At 38.4% G+C, this 17,262-nt stretch overlaps 1 protein-coding gene across 5 annotated transcripts in view; it reads right to left on the bottom strand.

The window, feature by feature from the left end:
* Window positions 1-258: 258 nt before the first annotated feature.
* Window positions 259-17,262, bottom strand: part of PRKD1 (protein kinase D1) — a 144,674-nt gene continuing 127,670 nt past the window's right edge. For 4 of the 5 annotated variants that reach the window (XM_040601455.1, XM_040601453.1, XM_040601454.1 and 1 more), the window contains 4 exons: window positions 16,356-16,454; window positions 14,952-15,219; window positions 3,849-3,934; window positions 259-1,220 (listed from right to left, as the gene is read on the bottom strand). In XM_040601455.1, coding sequence (XP_040457389.1) covers window positions 1,002-1,220; window positions 3,849-3,934; window positions 14,952-15,219; window positions 16,356-16,454 — 672 coding nt within the window. In that variant the 3' untranslated portion in view covers window positions 259-1,001. Of the gene's footprint in view, window positions 1,221-1,873; window positions 3,164-3,848; window positions 3,935-14,951; window positions 15,220-16,355; window positions 16,455-17,262 lie in introns of those variants that run through there. The other variant, XM_040601456.1, reaches the window with a different exon arrangement.

Raw genomic sequence — 17,262 nt, forward strand, 5'->3', positions numbered from 1 at the left:
AATTAAAAAAGTAAATTCCCATTAATGTGTTCTTAACTTCCTCACTGCCCTGGTATGTTTCAAAACTGATTGAATTTGCGATATAAAATCAGTCCAAGCAAGTTCTTACCAAAAATGTTATAGGCATGCAGGTTAGCTGGCAGCATTTCCCTGCCTACCCCCACATGGGCTTCTTAATGATGAACTAACTCATCTGCCTACTTTTGATGCCATTCCAGGGATATTTCAAACAAAAATCAATCACATGAATTTTTTTTAACAAGACTTTTATTGAAAACATACACAAAGTCAACAAGTTATTTAGCTTCTGAATGTACATATTGGAGAATATTCATATTAGAGAAGAATATTTTATGAAAAGAGGAAATATGACTGACATGCTGCAGTTTGTTACGAAGGCATTTAGGCTTAAGGGCAAGTTACACTGTCAATGCATGTGTCTATGTACACAAATAGGTGAACACATACACACAGGTTAGCTGATTTGAAACTGTACAGTGCTATGCAATGTTTTTTTTTCTATTTTTCAACGCTAAAAAAAGCTTTTATCCAAATGGTAGAAGTTGTTCACAGAACAGCAGTTATGATCTACTCTTCAAGAGTTTGCTTACAGTTACAACACTAACGATGCACACACAAAAAAAAAAAACCCCAGATCTTCATGGGAAAGTTCTCTCTTACCAAAATGAGGCTCAAGTAAGAAAAACACTAATTTGCAAAGGCACCGTGGAGACAGGCTTTAATACATTAAATACAACATGAATCATTCACAATAACAAGTTTAGTGTTTCTGGGAACTTTTGTAAATACAACACAGTTGGTCACACAAAAATGTTTCTGTTGATTTGTCTTGGCAACTCAGATACATCAACAGTGTAACAGCGTAACAGCTTTGTTCCCATCTGACAGAAAATAATGGCAGTTCTGCAAGGCAAACGCTAAACCTGACCGTATGTATTTATTAATTCCACAGTGTTTTGACAGATTATAGGGGATGCAACTTAAAGGATGCTGACACGCTCACTGAGGGCTTTCATTTCTGTTTCTTCTAGCTTGGTGTTTTCATTATGGTTAGCACTTGGACTGATAAGGTGCGCTGGATACTGCAGTCCATGTTCTCCTGAATACTGTTCCCATCGGGAGTCATCACTTTCATGGGTGATGTAGCGTTCCCCCATTTTACATTCAAGTTCCCTTAAATCTAGCCAAGTTTGATAGTCCTGAAATAGAGTAGCAGTATTAGTTTTAAATTTCCTAAAATAAATGACATTCCCTACTACTACTAATATGTGAAGTGCTATTAACTCAGCAGTCTAAAGGTCATGCATCCCTATTGCTCCAGAGTGGAAAAATCTTATAATTAATAAATATGAAATCTGCCTATAGAGATAGGCTTCATCTCTAGAGGATTTTTTGATACATTAATTTTATTAAACTGTCATAAATATAGTATGAAGATGTTACAGGCTGTTTTGCAGAATTTATGGATAGTATACAGGTTTCCATAATCTCTAAATAAGGCATGGTGGTAAAACAGTTCCTCATGCTTGATAATAGTAAGAAGGAAGAAGAAACATCTTTAAATCATACACGTAAACCCCTGGGATCTGTATCAGTCAGTCAAGACATTTGCTCTGTCTCAGTATAATGCTGCAGGATATCAATTCAGCTTGGGCTAGAAAAATATCTGCTTTTCCAAACTTTGGCTATTACTGGTGTGCTCAAAGAGACATGTACATCTAAACATCAAGGTACTTTGGAACTCCATGTTGACAGTCAAAAGTAAGGCTGGAAACTGGTTTGGTTCTCACGATTAGGACATTGTGCTCTGCAGCCTCTGATCTGTCTAAAGTATCTCACATTTATGAATTTATTTTCTTATTTCCACCCAAAGCATATGTGAAGCTGCTATAATAAGTCAATCCTAGCCCCAGGCAGACCAACCTCTGCTCATGATCTTGTATCCAGTTTTCTTTTTTTTTCCTCCTTCACCTTCTCTCAACCTAAGGCACCGCCCTGGTCACTGAGCCAAAGCACCAGAAAGCCTGTGCACTGTGAGTGCACGAAATTCTTCATCCTTAGGATCTCACAAACTTTGGCCCACTTGTGGCCCAGGTATCCTCTCAGAAATCACATCTAAGTCTCACTGCCCTGCACCACTGTTTGCTTTCCTTAGCCCACAAAGTTGGGCTCTTCCAGAAAGAGGACTTGCCTCATCTGTGCTGCTAGAGCTGCTGCTGTACTGCCTCACCTTAACTCACCTGCATTTGCTATTGCATGAGTGATAAAAGTGGATGCACGAAGGTGAAGGCTTCTGTCCCATCATATGAGACAACACGCATCCTTGCTGTGGGCCTTAGCCCACATCACCTCTCTGGTCCCCCAAGGCTTAGCCAAATGTATTCTGTGATGGCTCCCAGTGAGAGAAGCAGCCTTGGAAGAAGCACCTTGGGGGGTGCCAGGATAACTGGGAGGAAGAAAGCAAGCCCAGGAGAAGGTGGGGTGTAGGGTTGGAGGTGGAAACCCTTTTCTGCCTATACCAGCATATCACTCTCTACTTTGAAAGATTGGGATGTGTTTTACACATTTCTGGCAAAGTATGGGGCTTGACCCTCTGTACCCGGAGAAGATTGGGCTCAAGCTAATTGGGCAAACTTGCAGAATGTAGTGGATCCAGTGACCTCTTTATAGACTGAAGCTAAAGTTAGATCAGGTAAGGGCAAATCTATAGTCTGTGCCATTTTAGGAGCTAGCCTAGTCGCAGCAATCGAAGATCACATTAGAAAATGTAGCAATGAAAACAAAATTATAGAATCCCTTGAAAATTTGGTGAAAGTTCTGCAAAAAACAAATTATGACTTAGAACAACAATTAGAGAAAGGAAGGGAAGAAAACTGCTTGTTAAAAACCACTCTGAAGGCAGAATGCTCTAAAGACATTGAAGCCCTGAGTGTAATAGAGCTGGAAGTAGAGGAAAAGGGTATTACCCCAAAATGCCCTCAGAAGGAGTTGGAGGAGGTAGAAAACCCTCAAGTGAGACCCTTAATTAAAACAGAATATACTTATCTGAATGAAGGCAATGATGATCCTCACATTACAACCAAAGAGATACCATATACTGCCACTGAGCTAGCCAAACTGAAAAGAGAGTATGGACGCCTTCCTAAAGAATCCAAAACAGAGTATGTTTGGTGTGTATCCCTAACTGGGGGGGGCACAAATGTGAATCCCTTGGGAGATCCCGCAGCCTGGTGTCCCAGCTTGGCCTCAGCCTGTCCCCTGGTGGGGGGTGGTGGGGTGGGCCCTGACTGCTCACTGCACCGACTCTGGGTTTAGGTCTTTAACTTGCAACAATTTGGCTGCTGCCAGGATAAAAAAATATACCCTATGAAGGAGCAGAGGACAGTGGCTGATAGCATCTAAAAAATTGCTAACATTTCAGTTTTTAGTTGAAGATTTTAATTGAAGGTAGCTAACGTATTTTCCTGGCAAGCATACAACTTCACTAGCTCTTCTGCTGACTGTGAAGTGAAAGCCCATTCATTAGTTTTAGTCAGAAATGAATCGGGGTAGACTCCAAGCAATCATATAATGTAAATTAAATAAGAGCTCTTTTTATATACATCATGTTGCCAGTGGGCAAACAAAACATTTTTGTAGCATATTTTGAAACCAGAAATTAAAAAGAGAATCTATAGATAAATGGGTGAAGGAGTATGAGGTTCTCAGGATCTGAAAACATGTTCAGGTTTGTACAGGTTTGCTTCAATTCTACTGTGCTTAATGAAAATTTGTTACATACTTACAGCCTAAACACACAAGAAAAAACAGGGAATTTGTAGCAATACCTGTAACCACGGGTGGCTTAAGGTTTTGTCCACGCTGTAGCGCTTTCTCATTTTCACTTGCAACAAATTATTTATAAGATCAATAGCTGAAAAGATATAATAATTGAAAAATGTCAGTTTAAAATATATTTGTTTCAAGTAGGACAGGCAGAGAGATAGACCGACATGTTAGTTGTAAAAAGACAGTTATCCCTTCTTAGTCCAGCTTTCTACAAACCGCAGTTAATGCTGACGTCCCTGAAGGTACCCATGTGACCCTTCCTAATGGGATTACAACTGTTTTATTTAACAGTTGTTGGGTAGCTACCGTAGCGTCTACCTCTGTGTGTTCAGTTGCAGGCACACAGCAAAGGCTGAAGATGATTCTCACCCAGTTCCTGCTCAAATGAAAAAAATCTCATGTGAGGACTGCAGTATTCTCCAGGCACCACATAAAGGTGGTGGATATCTGTATATATGGAAATACGTATTTCTGTGGTTTTGAAGGAGTCAGTGATTCACTGAGTTTATAGGTATGTGTCCTATGGTGCACGAAGGGAAAAGGCCCACGAGTCAATGACCAGTGCATGGAACTGCACTAAGTGACCCGTTTGGAAAAATCTCTGGGATGAGGTTGCTGACCTTTGAATACATCTGCTAAAACCATTTACAAACAAACAAACTAAACCCCCCAAACCAACTGAGGGTATCATGAAAGGTTAAATTCTGTTCTAGGTGGTGCCAAATGTTCAGCATGTGTTCTGGGGGAAGCTTTTTGTTGCAGAATAACTGGCTGGCCACAAGGAGTTACTTTCCCATTTCACCACAATATCCCTTGGCTTGTCCCAAGTATGCTGGTTTACATCTTTATTTCTTTGTTTATATCATGGTGACAGGGAAAGATGGCCTTGAAAGCAGCACAGAAATGTGGCATCACTGAGGGGAATTGGATCTGAAACAGGTCAGACAGACGCTGTTGCTGGCTGGGTATTGAAGGTGCTGAATAGTTAGCTTGTTTGTTTTAAAAGCAGGAGATGGGGCAGAATTCTTTAAACTGGTACATCTCTGAGGTTATATTTTGTGCCACGGTACAGAAAAGCTTTTCTTTTTTAACAGAGGACTACTCCCCCGAGGCTCAGTTTGCCAACTAGAGCTTTCTGTGTGTTTCTGCCATGGGGCAGAGCACAGTGTCCAGGGAAATGGGAATGTATATGGCAGCCTATCTGGATGTACACAGTAATTTGAAGACAAAGATATTCTTAGCAATAGCAGCCTATCACTAAAATATTTCTGACTTCCTGGTGCTAAATATTGTCTGGCAAATTGAAGCAATTGTGCAAAGAGATAAAATACATCTCAAGATTTCTGACAAAGGTGGCATCGCCAGAGGTTCTGAGCCATGCTTTTCCTGGCACAGATTGTCCTAATTTTACTTTTTCTATTGTAGACAAATAGATTTTTAGCTACTGTCTCTTTTAGTGCACAGTACAGTTCATGTTAAGTACTCCAACTCATGTTTATTTTGTTCCCCCTCAAAATGTGGGATCAGAAAGCCAGTGGATAGCCAACAGGGCCACTACTGATAGGTGGTAGCACTCTGAAAACTCATTAGTTTTCCAGAATAGTGGGGTTAATTTTTGCCTCTTTATTGGTAAGAGAAGGTCTCAGGCTCCAAGCTATAAGGAAGAGACAGGAAAGTCAGTCGTATGTCACAGTTTGGTTCTAGAGTGACTTCTGATATAACCTGGGAAAAAGTAGTAGTCATTTTTTTTATCTGGTGCTTGGAAAAGGGGAGAACAGTCCTTACCCACTGCAGTAAATCTGGGTATCGGCAAACATCAGCAGCTTCTGCAACGCTATCACCTTACCCTTAAATTCAGCAGAATTACAATACAACTTCAGTCTGCTTTTCAATATATAAGCCAGCGCTGAATGTGAATTTAATAGGGTTCCCATTTGTTTATTATCTTCAGCAGTATTCAGGTGTATATGATCTTCAGAGATAATTTTTCATCATTTACTATGAATCCCAGTTTGGCAAATAGGTCATGGACTTGATGAAACAGTTGATTTCCTGGGAACTGATTTCAGTCAGCCAGCAGTTGAGATATAACTGCATCTTTCCCAAGATGTGCCTCAGTAACTGCCAAGTACCTGCTGAATGCTCTTCCTGCCATGCCATATTGATAATCCCTCTATGCATCTTCTGTCCAACCCACTGGAAGCAGATAGTCCTATGAGGCTCACAAGTGACAGAATGATACACAGCTATACAGCCTCCTTTGCCCCTTTTTGTCCTTCAGGACAACGACGTACTATGTGTAATAACATATTTCTTTGCATTCCTGGGGAAATTGCCAATGGCTTGTTGAACTGACCAGAAAGGCATTGGTCTAGAAGAAGGACAGGGGAGGAAATGAAGACAAAAGTGAAAAGGCAGCCTCACTGGATGGTTAGGATTGTCAGTATTGAGCAATGATTTGTTCTTGAGAACAGTTTACACAGATACTCTGCTTGTTTCAACACTGGAATATTGCTGTCTCTTTAACAAGTTTTGGTGTTTATTTTTAGTTCTTTTTCTAGGGTTCTTTTCACCAGGAAAGTTTTGAGTATCAGTTGCCTCTTAGTGACAAATAAGCACCAATACAACGTGACTGTTGTTGAAGACTTAGGGCCCAAATTATCCAATACAATTCCATTTGCTTTAATACTCAAAGTCTTCAAATATAGGTGAAGAAAGAGATCAAACAGGAGCTTCAACAGCAAAAGGCATTTTCTATTTTTTACCTGGAAATCATGCAATCCAAGAAAAGCCACTTCTCAAGCATAAGAGTTCTGAGTATCAGAAGTCAAGATGCAAGCAATGTGCACTGCCAAGGCAACAAAAGGACAGTGCTGTGTAAAGGAAAGCAGGAGCTAGGGAGTTCAATACAGACAGGCTGAGTGCTGGAACTGAAGGATTAAAGTATTTCCTTAGGGATCTGGAAGTCTGTTAGTGAGGAAACTCTGAATTGAACTAGTGTTAAATGGTAGAGGTACAGACACTACCAGGTTCTGTGGGGCTATTTAAAGGAAATGAGAAAAGATCCTGGTTATTCTCTCTGTCTCAGCTTACAAAAAGACATCCTGTCCTGATAGTGTCCTGACAACCGCTATCTAACATAGTTTGGTCTGGCTACAGTTCACGTAAGATGTACAAACAGTAAGATTCATGCTGACTCAATTTCTGAATTAAAAAAAAAAAATCCTCATATGATTAATAGTTTGATTGCATTTTGAGTTGTACTGCTTAAAAAGACTGGAGATAAAAATTTGGAAGTTATTAACATTTAGTTTAGACATATAACTCAAGCAGGTTATATGACGTACGTATAAAGCAAGATTCAGGGGACCAATCTGGGGCATCAGCTGTTAAAAAATTGAATTTTCTGTCCAGAAAAATAAAGCAGTTTTGAGGAGGGGGTAGCAAGTACACTGTATTTTAAAGTAAATCTTATGAATTTTTACTAGAGACTGATTTTTTTAAAAAATCAGGTTTTAAAGTAATCCTTGTCAGATATATGTTAAATCATGACACATTTTAGGAGCTTTATGAAGTCTGATGATGCTCCTCTGTAAAATCAGTAATTCAATAAATGCAGTATTAAGAAAGACCACATATGGTCTTGCAAATCATCTATGGCAGGGGTCCTCAAACTACGGTCCGTGGGCTGGATACAGCCCCCCAGGGTCCTCAATCCAGCCCCCGGTATTTACAGACACCCCCCAGCCTCCTCCCCCTGCTGGGGGTTGGGGGGGAAACCCAGCAGCCGCAGATGACTGCCTGCCACTTCATCCACGGGCTGGGCCCCTGGTTAAAAAGTTTGAGGACCCCTGATCTATGGGAATCCAACAGGTTATCACCATGGAAGCAACCTGCATGAAAGTTCTGAGAGCATTACGGTACTGCTTTTTCTAAATGTTTTACGGGCTCCTGTTTACTTCCCATGATTTAAGGATAGCATAAGCAGCCAGCTGAGGCTTATCAAGTTCCAGGAGCTGGAGACATTGTTAAATGGGATAAACTAGCCAACTGCTCCAGGAACACTTAGACAGGTGATCATTCATTAGAATCCCCAATGAGAAGATTCAAATGCAACTTTAAAAACATGTATGTCCCCTTGATTTTAGGCAAGATTGCTCTTCTAGTTGCATTTTACTGGAAAGAACCTCTGGAGTCAGGAGGTTCATGTTTCCAAACTGCTTAAGGCAGTTTATTAGTATGGCAAAAAATTAATTGTAGTAATGGCACCGTAAAAATATTCACTCCAAGAATCAAATTAACAATCATTACTACAGTTTTCATAGGAATGACTGCTTTAACTCAATTAGGGTGTGACCCACGCATTAACACGAAAGTATCTAAAAACCCTATTATGAGCCTACCATTTATTTAGTCCTATCATTAAACACCTTGCCTTTTCAGATAAGGTGATTTCTTTGTTATACCTTAAGAATATCAAGAAAAGCAGTCTTAAATTAACAATAAATTTATACTTGGTCCAGAATTTTTAAAGTACATCCACAATATTAGCTACTCTCACAGCTATCACTTGTAAAAAAACCTAAGCTGCTGCCAATAACTACCTTAGGACTTCCTTGGCCCTGGACTTTTCTCAGTATAGCGCTATTGATTAGCAGTATAATTTTTCCATATACAGAAACCCCTTCCCTACTGCTGGTCAATACAGCTTTGTTAACAAAAGTTCTAGTGTGCATGCAGTTATTTTGGCAAAAAGTAATCCTCAGCTGGCAGAGTTTATTATTTCAGGAACATGGATTCAGCTGTACTATCAAAAGAAATCATTGGCAATTATAAGCTGCACCTCTGCAAGAGAGGTTTTCTAATACCAATCCTAGCAAACATCTAAGTAGAGCCAAGACCTTAGTTTAAACAGCTAGTTAAACATTTACGGAGGTAGAGAGCATCTTTGAGCTATAACACACATTTGACCTCCTCATACTTAATGCTCACTCATGTGACTTTCTCATTAAAGTGTGAAACAGAGTTTCTATTCACATTATGCTGAAACATGTCTAAATAAATACTGGCTTGAAGGCGGCTGTGGTATTTATTTCTGAGTCAAAGGCAGTGCAAGAGGCACACCATGATCAAATTTAACGCATGGAAAAAATTGCATTGTTTCTTCCAAAATTATTCAGTAGTATGAATCCTGTGAAGCACCTAATCAACAGTGTGCACATCACATAGCTCATCAGGCTAGTAGTAATAGCTGTATTGTCGATAGCTGATGAAAAAAGAATTAGGAGTACAATGATTTATGAAAGTTCCGCAATAGAACGAAACACATCATGAATAATCCAAAGCTTGATATAGCACGTTCTAGGACAATGCAGTCCAAAAGAACAGCCACCACAGCAAAGACACACTACATAAAATACACTAAAAGGCAGAGAGACAAAACCCTTAGGGGAGTTCTGTCTTTATATTTAGCAGTATTTACTTTTTGTAGCCTGTAGCTGAGTCAAAATACATTTTTTGAGATGATGCAGATTTGGTGGACTGAAAGGTTAAAGTTGGAAAAGAACAGTATTGCTGTTGAAAATAGGCTCCATGTTTGACAGATGTGAAAATTAAAGCTGTAAAATAGGAAAGAATTCTGCAAGTAGATTCCCGTGTATGAATGTCTAGCAAAATTCCATGATGAAGTCTGAATTAAAGTCAAACTACCCTACAGCAAGTGAATTAGGAAAAGTAAGCTGGCTTGACAATCATTGAAGACAAAGCAGAAATAGCGGGTTGGGCAATGGAATGTTGAGTGGCTGTGACAAAACCTGATTTTCTACAAAATACTCCAAATTTAGCACAGAAACTACCTCTCAACAGTAACATCTTACAATTCTATTTATGCATACAAACACAGACTCAGCATTTGGGGATTATACTTTTAAAGGAGAGAAGCTACTGGAAAAAGGTGGGAAGACACAGCCCTCAGTGGGTGTGGAAATCAGAATTCCCCATGGAGGAATCTGTGAGGTTGTATGTGTATGCACACAATCTCTGATAAACCTTAAAATGCAAAGCAACTGGCTTTGGTGATGCTAGAGAAGGGATTTTGTGCATGAGGGCTAAGCTTTGGGAAATGTTGCTCACAGAAATGTTGGGAATGGATAATCAGTTGGGAGAAAACACATTTCTGAGAGCTACAAAACTGAAAGGTCTTAGATTTTATAGGTTAAGTTTTAAGGGAGGATGAGGACAGAAAGCATTACACACAAAAAAGCTAGAATTTCTCAGCAGGAGGAGTTGATGAGATTCATCCAGCTGCTATGACATCAGACAGATGGAGACTATGGAAAGAAAAGAGCCATAGCCAGTGACTAGACCACATTCCTGAGTGGCAGAGAAGACAGAACTGTTGACAGGGACTGAATGACATCAGACGCTCAAAAATATCACCCTCAAATGGATTCTGCCTTCTTTCTTGCCTTGTGACTGTAGACTCTTATTTTACAAATTGCTAGAAAATGCTACAGAAAAACTAATTCTCAAGAAAACAAACATCTTATATTCATGACGCACTTTTTCTCCAACATACAATTTCTTCCCATATCTTTTTTCTCTGAACTTGCTAGACTGTATTATTTATATAAGCAGTTTAAATTGTTATGGGTCATGTAGTTTTACAAATCTATTGCCCCATCAGTGTAGTTTAGAATTTTAAAAGCCAATTTAATTTTACCTTAAAACCAATAATTGAATGAGGAACAGAGAATGGGAACATTTAGGTTACTTTACCACTGTTGCCGCTTTTTCAGACGCAGTCTATAGGTATGACCTATCTCATTATGGTTTTTCCTTTTAAAATTTTGCTACCCTTCGCATTCCAGCTTAGAGATTAACATGCTGTTGCTTGGCAATATCAGAAAAAGCATCTACTGAGCACTAAATCCAAAGTGGTGATAAAGACAGCATCATTCACTATAATTTGTTAACTACCCATTACATGCAAAGAAATACCTGATTTTACTAAAAAGTAAAATATCTGAGCTTTTAAGTTCTCTCTGTTTATGGTAAAAATAGAAGTAAACATGACAATAAATAAGCTCAGCTATTCTTAAAATTTTTATGTGAGTATTGGTCTGAAAAGAGTGCTGAAATAACTACAGCTGCAAGAAGTTTTACATCCAGTTTGGCTTTCTGAGCCACAGTAATAGTCATAAGCAAGAAACAAAAGGTCTGAGTACTGTTCTGCTTTCCTCAGTGTTGATTTTTGCAATAGGCAGGCAAAAATTCCTAACATTGCTTTGATAAGCTATTCTGCAAGAAATCATAGGCCCTTTAATAAAGCTGTTGTTGCACAGGCACTGGCAATACACTTGGCTGATGATCACTTCCCTTACTCTAAACTGAAAACCGCCTAACAACGTAAAAACCCCACAACTTTCGAAACATTTACATTTCCACTAAAGTACATACACAAAATTTGAAGCAAATGAGTTCTTGCGGTTTAAGAAGCAGCTAGCTCATGTTGCCTAGGTTGGTGATCCTAACCTGGTACAGTCACAAACCGACACCCCCTCATCCCATCTATTGTTTCAGGGTGTCTGTCTTACCTGCCATCACTTGGTTTGTGCATCAAGCAGGACTGATATAGACAGCAATAGGTTTGAATAAACATTTCTTTTTCTTTTTTTAAGCTCAAATTGGTATGTCGTTGCTTCTACTACTACTCACTGTTCTACAACAGTGTTTCTAGGATTATCATATTATGAACATTCATAGCAACTGACATACTTCAGCAGTAAAAAAAGAAGAAACAGTCACGCACAGTACATTTTATATGGCCAGAGAACCTGAACATTTTTATTGGCATGCATAAATCAAGAGTTAATATTGATTATCTTAGATGGTAGACTAGCTCTTCTAAGTTCACTGAATTCTCAGTTTCTGCCTGCTCCTACTGAAGCATTTAATACAGTCTCTTGATGAAGGTACCACTTTTAAAATCTAGCTGTAATGTACAATTCATAGAGTCTGCTGTTAAAGAGCGCTTGGGCCCAGCACTGCCTTTTGGACATACGAGAAGAGAGCAGTAAGTACTGGAGAAAGAAAGAAGAATATTTACATTAGTTTTACTTATGCTAACCTTTTGACAAATGGCTCCTAGTTTTCAAATTCACACAGCATAACACTTTAAAAAGATCTTTCTTACCTGTGTTAAAAATAATATTTATTTTGCAATTATTTTATCTATTGCAGCAGTGCTTGTCTAAACAATTTTGGTTTCAATTTTTTAATGCTATGGCAGTGCTTCTGTGGAGACTGTGGGTGTTTATTATGTGTTAAAGTTCTCTTAAACAGTTGCGCGAGTTTTCAAATGTCAGTAATTAAATTGGACTAACTGCTGGATCTTCTTTTTTTTTTTTCTTTCTTACAAGTGAAAATCACTTAAAGAATTCTGTTTTAATTTTCAAACAAAGAATAATTGTTCTTGCAAGAAAATATGTCTTGTAGATCCTTCAAGAGAAATAGCAATTTCAATCATACCAGCTTGAAAGAGAGGCTGATCAATATTTATTTACAAAGACCCTGCCAGATTCTGTGGCAGCATGACATTCCACACTGTGATCTAACCCTCTTACAAGCTTCAGTGGAAGAACTAATTGATGATAATTGCTGTCCTCTTGGGAGAATTATTGCTACAATACAAATTCCAGGAAACAGTTAAAGAAATCTCTTATGCCTTTAAATCTATTATGGGTTGTTTCTGTATCTATATGAATATGAAAAAAATATAAAAAGTGGTCAGTCACTTTTGTTAAAACTTCTGTTGAAAAATGTTCAATGTTTAAGTATAATTGACAAACAGAATAATGGAAAAGATATGGAATGCAAACACCCAATTCATTAGCTTAACCTGTTTCAGAAGCTGGAAGAGCATATGACAAGCTAAATGAAGACTTCCAAGTGCATAAATGTAACCTGCTGGGATTGAAACTAATTCTACTCTGAATTTTATAGATTTGTAGCATCTAAGTGTAGAGAAATTTATGAGCCCCAGTGTACTTTATCTTAAAATGAGCTTCGTGTTACCATAGTTTACATTTAACTACACGTACCTTTTCAAATTGTTTTTATTTGCAATATTGAGTAAGCAACTTCATAATATCTTTAAAATTATCTGTGTTTTCCCCCCTAATGCTTCAATCATTTGTAGCATCAGCTATCATGGCACTGTTCACTGTTCAGAACTGTAATCCAGACTCGATGTGTTAGGACAGCGGGTCCACACTGATTTGCATTTTAACCACGCTGTAGGGTCACAGATCACAGGAACTGGACGGAGCCAGCGGGCCCACCAACCTGCCCTCCCGTGACCTGCGCAGGGCTCTGCACCAAGGTAGCTGACAGAACATGGTTCCTTTATTTTGCCCAGGTAATGTGGAATCTGAGTCCAACTCTGAGCTCTAAAATTCAGCATTATCAAGTAATACCTGAACAGAGATCTAGACTCCAAGTCCCTGTGTTAAAACATCATGGATTTGTTCAGATTTTTTCCAGGTTTTTGTTTAGCACAACAGAGTGGCTCATCAGCTAGCAATTCAAAATACAGAATAACATGACAATGTATAAGCAGATTTTCATTTAGTGATTTGTTAAAGTGTGTTCTTTCCCTCCTTTCTGCACGCTTGCAGCCTGGTATGCATTAACTCTTAATGAAGGCTGTGATTCTCTAAAAGGAGATACAACACCCCAGTAGGTGCTTTTTCTGTAGGTACTCTACTGAATCTTCACCTCTGAATGCAGAAATTGATCTTCTGTCTACCACGGTAGAAACTTGTGGGAGACAATTTCTTGCAGCCTCTCCTGTGTTGATTGCTGTTTGCTTGTCTCTAGCGCCAGATAAGGCATTGCTGCCAATAGATTCTGTCAGCTTACATATCAGAAGTGTGTGGAAGTTCAGGAGGACTTCAGTGTGTAATTGTGCAGATTTATAGTTCCGCCTCTCCCTGCAACAGATCTCATCAAACTTCATCTGCCACCGAGATAAAACAAAAGACAATGCTCTCAAAGCATTTTTCAGCTGAGAATCTCACATGGCTAGAATACATCTTATCCTTGGCTAGAATATATCTTATCCTAAGCAGCAGGCACAATCCTCTAAGCTACACTTAATGTGTAAGTTAAACATGTCACCTGAAACCCAGAAAAACTATACTGTAAATAATGGAAACTGTAAATGCTAATATATTAATTCAATTTGGTACACATTCAAATTCAGAAAAAAAAAAAGATAAGAATTTGTTGTTTATAATGTTTCCTTTGATTTAAGACTTACGAAGCAGAAGAAAACACAAATTCCCAAAGAAAATCAAGTGGCCTGAAAATGCTATGTATAAGAAAACATTTGTGAAACCAGAACTGATATATTTATTAAGTGCCCTACTTGGTTGCATTTAGAGACATCTTTAATTTACCTTCTTTAAAAATGTTCATAGTGAATTATTCACATTGTTCTTTTATTATCAAAAGTCTTTGATGCCATTGACCAGAACTCTAGTTTCAAAAGTCTCATTGGTTACCTCCAAGCCTCCCCCCCCCCCAGAAAGATTCTTCTGTTACACTTTCTCACACTGTTCTTGAAACCTCATCTGCTTGGAATTGTTCAAACTTTTTTATCTTCTCTACAGCAAGACTATCAGGGTACAGCATCCTACTGAATGGAAACTCAATTACTGGCACAAGGAAAATGAGAAAAAGACCGCAGAGCACTAGAGCTGAAAGAAGAGGTACAGAAGTGAATATAAGAAACACTGGTTCCAGCAGCAGAGGTTCCCCACAAAATTCTACAGCAGCCCCATCTGTAGGTGGCTATGGGCCTCCTTCAACACCTCCTGGAGAGTTCCCATACCAGAGGATCATGCCATATGGAGTCTACATGCCTTGCAGGTAACACCTAAAGCAGCTGATTGCACAGAACAGAGATGGTACCTTGAAATTTCAAATCTTTTTTTTCCCAGTGGTATGTACAGGGTGTGTGGGTGTGTGTGAAATACAAAAGCAAAATTCAAGTACTCGCGTTTAACATTTATATAAAACCAGCCCCAAATAGGTATTACCTTCATGAGAAATTTCTTTCCATGGATTGGGTGGATACATGAAAGCGGCATTCTGGATTTGGTCATGTATGTCTTCGTCTTCATTGAATGGAAAGGTACCACTGAGGCTTACGTAAATGATGACACCCACAGACCACATGTCCAGAGATCTGTTATAGCCTTTGTTTCTCAGCACTTCTGGAGCAAGGTAGGCTGGTGTTCCTACAACTGAACGCCTAAATGATTTCTCTCCAATGATTCGGGCAAAGCCAAAATCACAAAGTTTTACCTGTTTAAAGAAAAATGCTACAGTAAAACAGACATTATTTTTATTATCATACATGTAGCTGAGGAACTTTTATCATGGTTTAGTTGCAAGATGCATCTCTACTGTTCCTTCAAGGATATTGTTTTTTTAAACTCCTCTTTGAGAGGAATACCCTTATTCCACCAAGACATCAGACCAGACTACCAGTCCATTTCACCTCCTTTATTCCTTCACTCCATGAATAAATCACAGTAAAACCAGTAACACAGGACAGCTTAGAGTGAAAGAAATATGGGTTTAGATAGGCCTAATAGCTCAGGCTCTGGTGAAATTAGAAATATAAATACTTATTCATTCATAGCATAAGAACACAGCAAACAGAAAAATTGGTTTACCTATGTTTTTTTCCTAAATCAAGCAAGTCGACAAAATTTAGCTTGAACTTCCACTTCTATTTTATTGTGGACCTAGTTACACCCTGCCCTTCTGCAAACTTGTCTGATTTCTTCAGATGTAGCTGCTTAAAAATTCTCACTTAAGGCCTCGGTATAGATCCTTCCTTTCCAATTATTGATATTATTTACAAATTATCAATAGTGCTGCTTTTGAATATGGACAGTTGAAGGAGATTATAGATGAACTCTGCAGATCAAAGCTAATAGGAACTTACAAATACCTTTTAATGAGAAATACAACAATGACCAGAAAGTATGTTTAAATGTTCTGTAATCTAGCTGGTATTTAAATTCATAAAACTAAAAAGCTAAAAATTCTTCAGGAGCTCTACCCTAACTTTCAGAAAAATAAGTGTCTTTCCAGTCACTGCTTGCAAATTGTCACTTATCTGGACCAAATCAAGCAGAAAAGTAACTTGTCCTGTAGTGGTGAGCAAATTAGAGACAATCGCAGAAGTAGTTACATCACACTTGAAAATCTAGTTGAATTATTTCAGGCAAATGACAAGAGACAAGGATTTTCAGATATGTCATCTTTGGAAATTTTTTTGAGTAAGTGAACAGGTTTTTTTCATATCTAAAAATTCTGTGTAGTTTCTGAAGGAGATACAGACAGGTCACTAATCTTTTTTGTTTGGTCATAAAATAATCACTGCTGACATTCTTCATGTGAACAATTTATCTTAAGAAAGGGCTACTTGCCTGTGGGAAAGGATCAGCTGATGCCAATAACACATTTTCTGGCTTGAGGTCACAATGAACAATATTTTTGAAATGAAGATGTCTTAAAGCAACAAGGATCTGTGAAGAAATAAATCAGAAAGAAATTCAGTTTTAAATGCTATACCTTTTTTTGGATTGTTTTATACTGTTTGGACAATATCAGTGATCAGAAAAGCAAGGCTTGGTGTAGGGAGAAACAATACAACAAGAATGTACCTTTTACAAGAATGTCTACAATGGAAAAAAAAAAAGTAAAAATTTCAGCTATTATTTGCTGTGCCTCAAGTTTTCTTGATGTTTCACTGCATGGAATATAATTTTTCCCTCCCCAAAGACTTTATATTCTAAACATTTTTAAAAACTGGGTTCTAAGTACTTGTTTACTTTTTTTGGTGTGATATATTTGGATGCAGAAACATTTGCAAAATAACCTTCCGCATCTAAATTCACTCAAAAAATTTCACAGAAATAGTACTAATTAAAATTAAGCTTTTTCTTGAGGAAAGAAAGCATAGGGAATGTTGCATGTATTTCTATTTCATTACGCACAAAAAAATATGGCAACAGTGTGTAACAGATATCCATCCTATTCCTGCGGCTTTAAACTCCATTCCTTGCGCCTGGTCAGGGGCTGGCAGAATTTCCCACTATTTTAGAGCAGGGAATGGTGAGGAGGCTGAATTAACCTGGGAAGGCAAGAAATCAGACATGCTGGTGGCAGTTTTGCCCATGACTGTCTGAAAACCAGGAACCTCCTATGTTCTACCCCAAATAATGAACTCCCACCGTAACACTGTTGTTCTTGCTCCTTTCTTTTCCCTGACTGCTGAAACACAGGCTGCTCTAACTCTGAGGTGGCTCACTACTCAATTGCGTATCTAAATTT

Source organism: Falco naumanni, chromosome 7 (assembly GCF_017639655.2).
Source record: "Falco naumanni isolate bFalNau1 chromosome 7, bFalNau1.pat, whole genome shotgun sequence".
In the NCBI taxonomy this organism is placed as follows: domain Eukaryota; kingdom Metazoa; phylum Chordata; class Aves; order Falconiformes; family Falconidae; genus Falco; species Falco naumanni.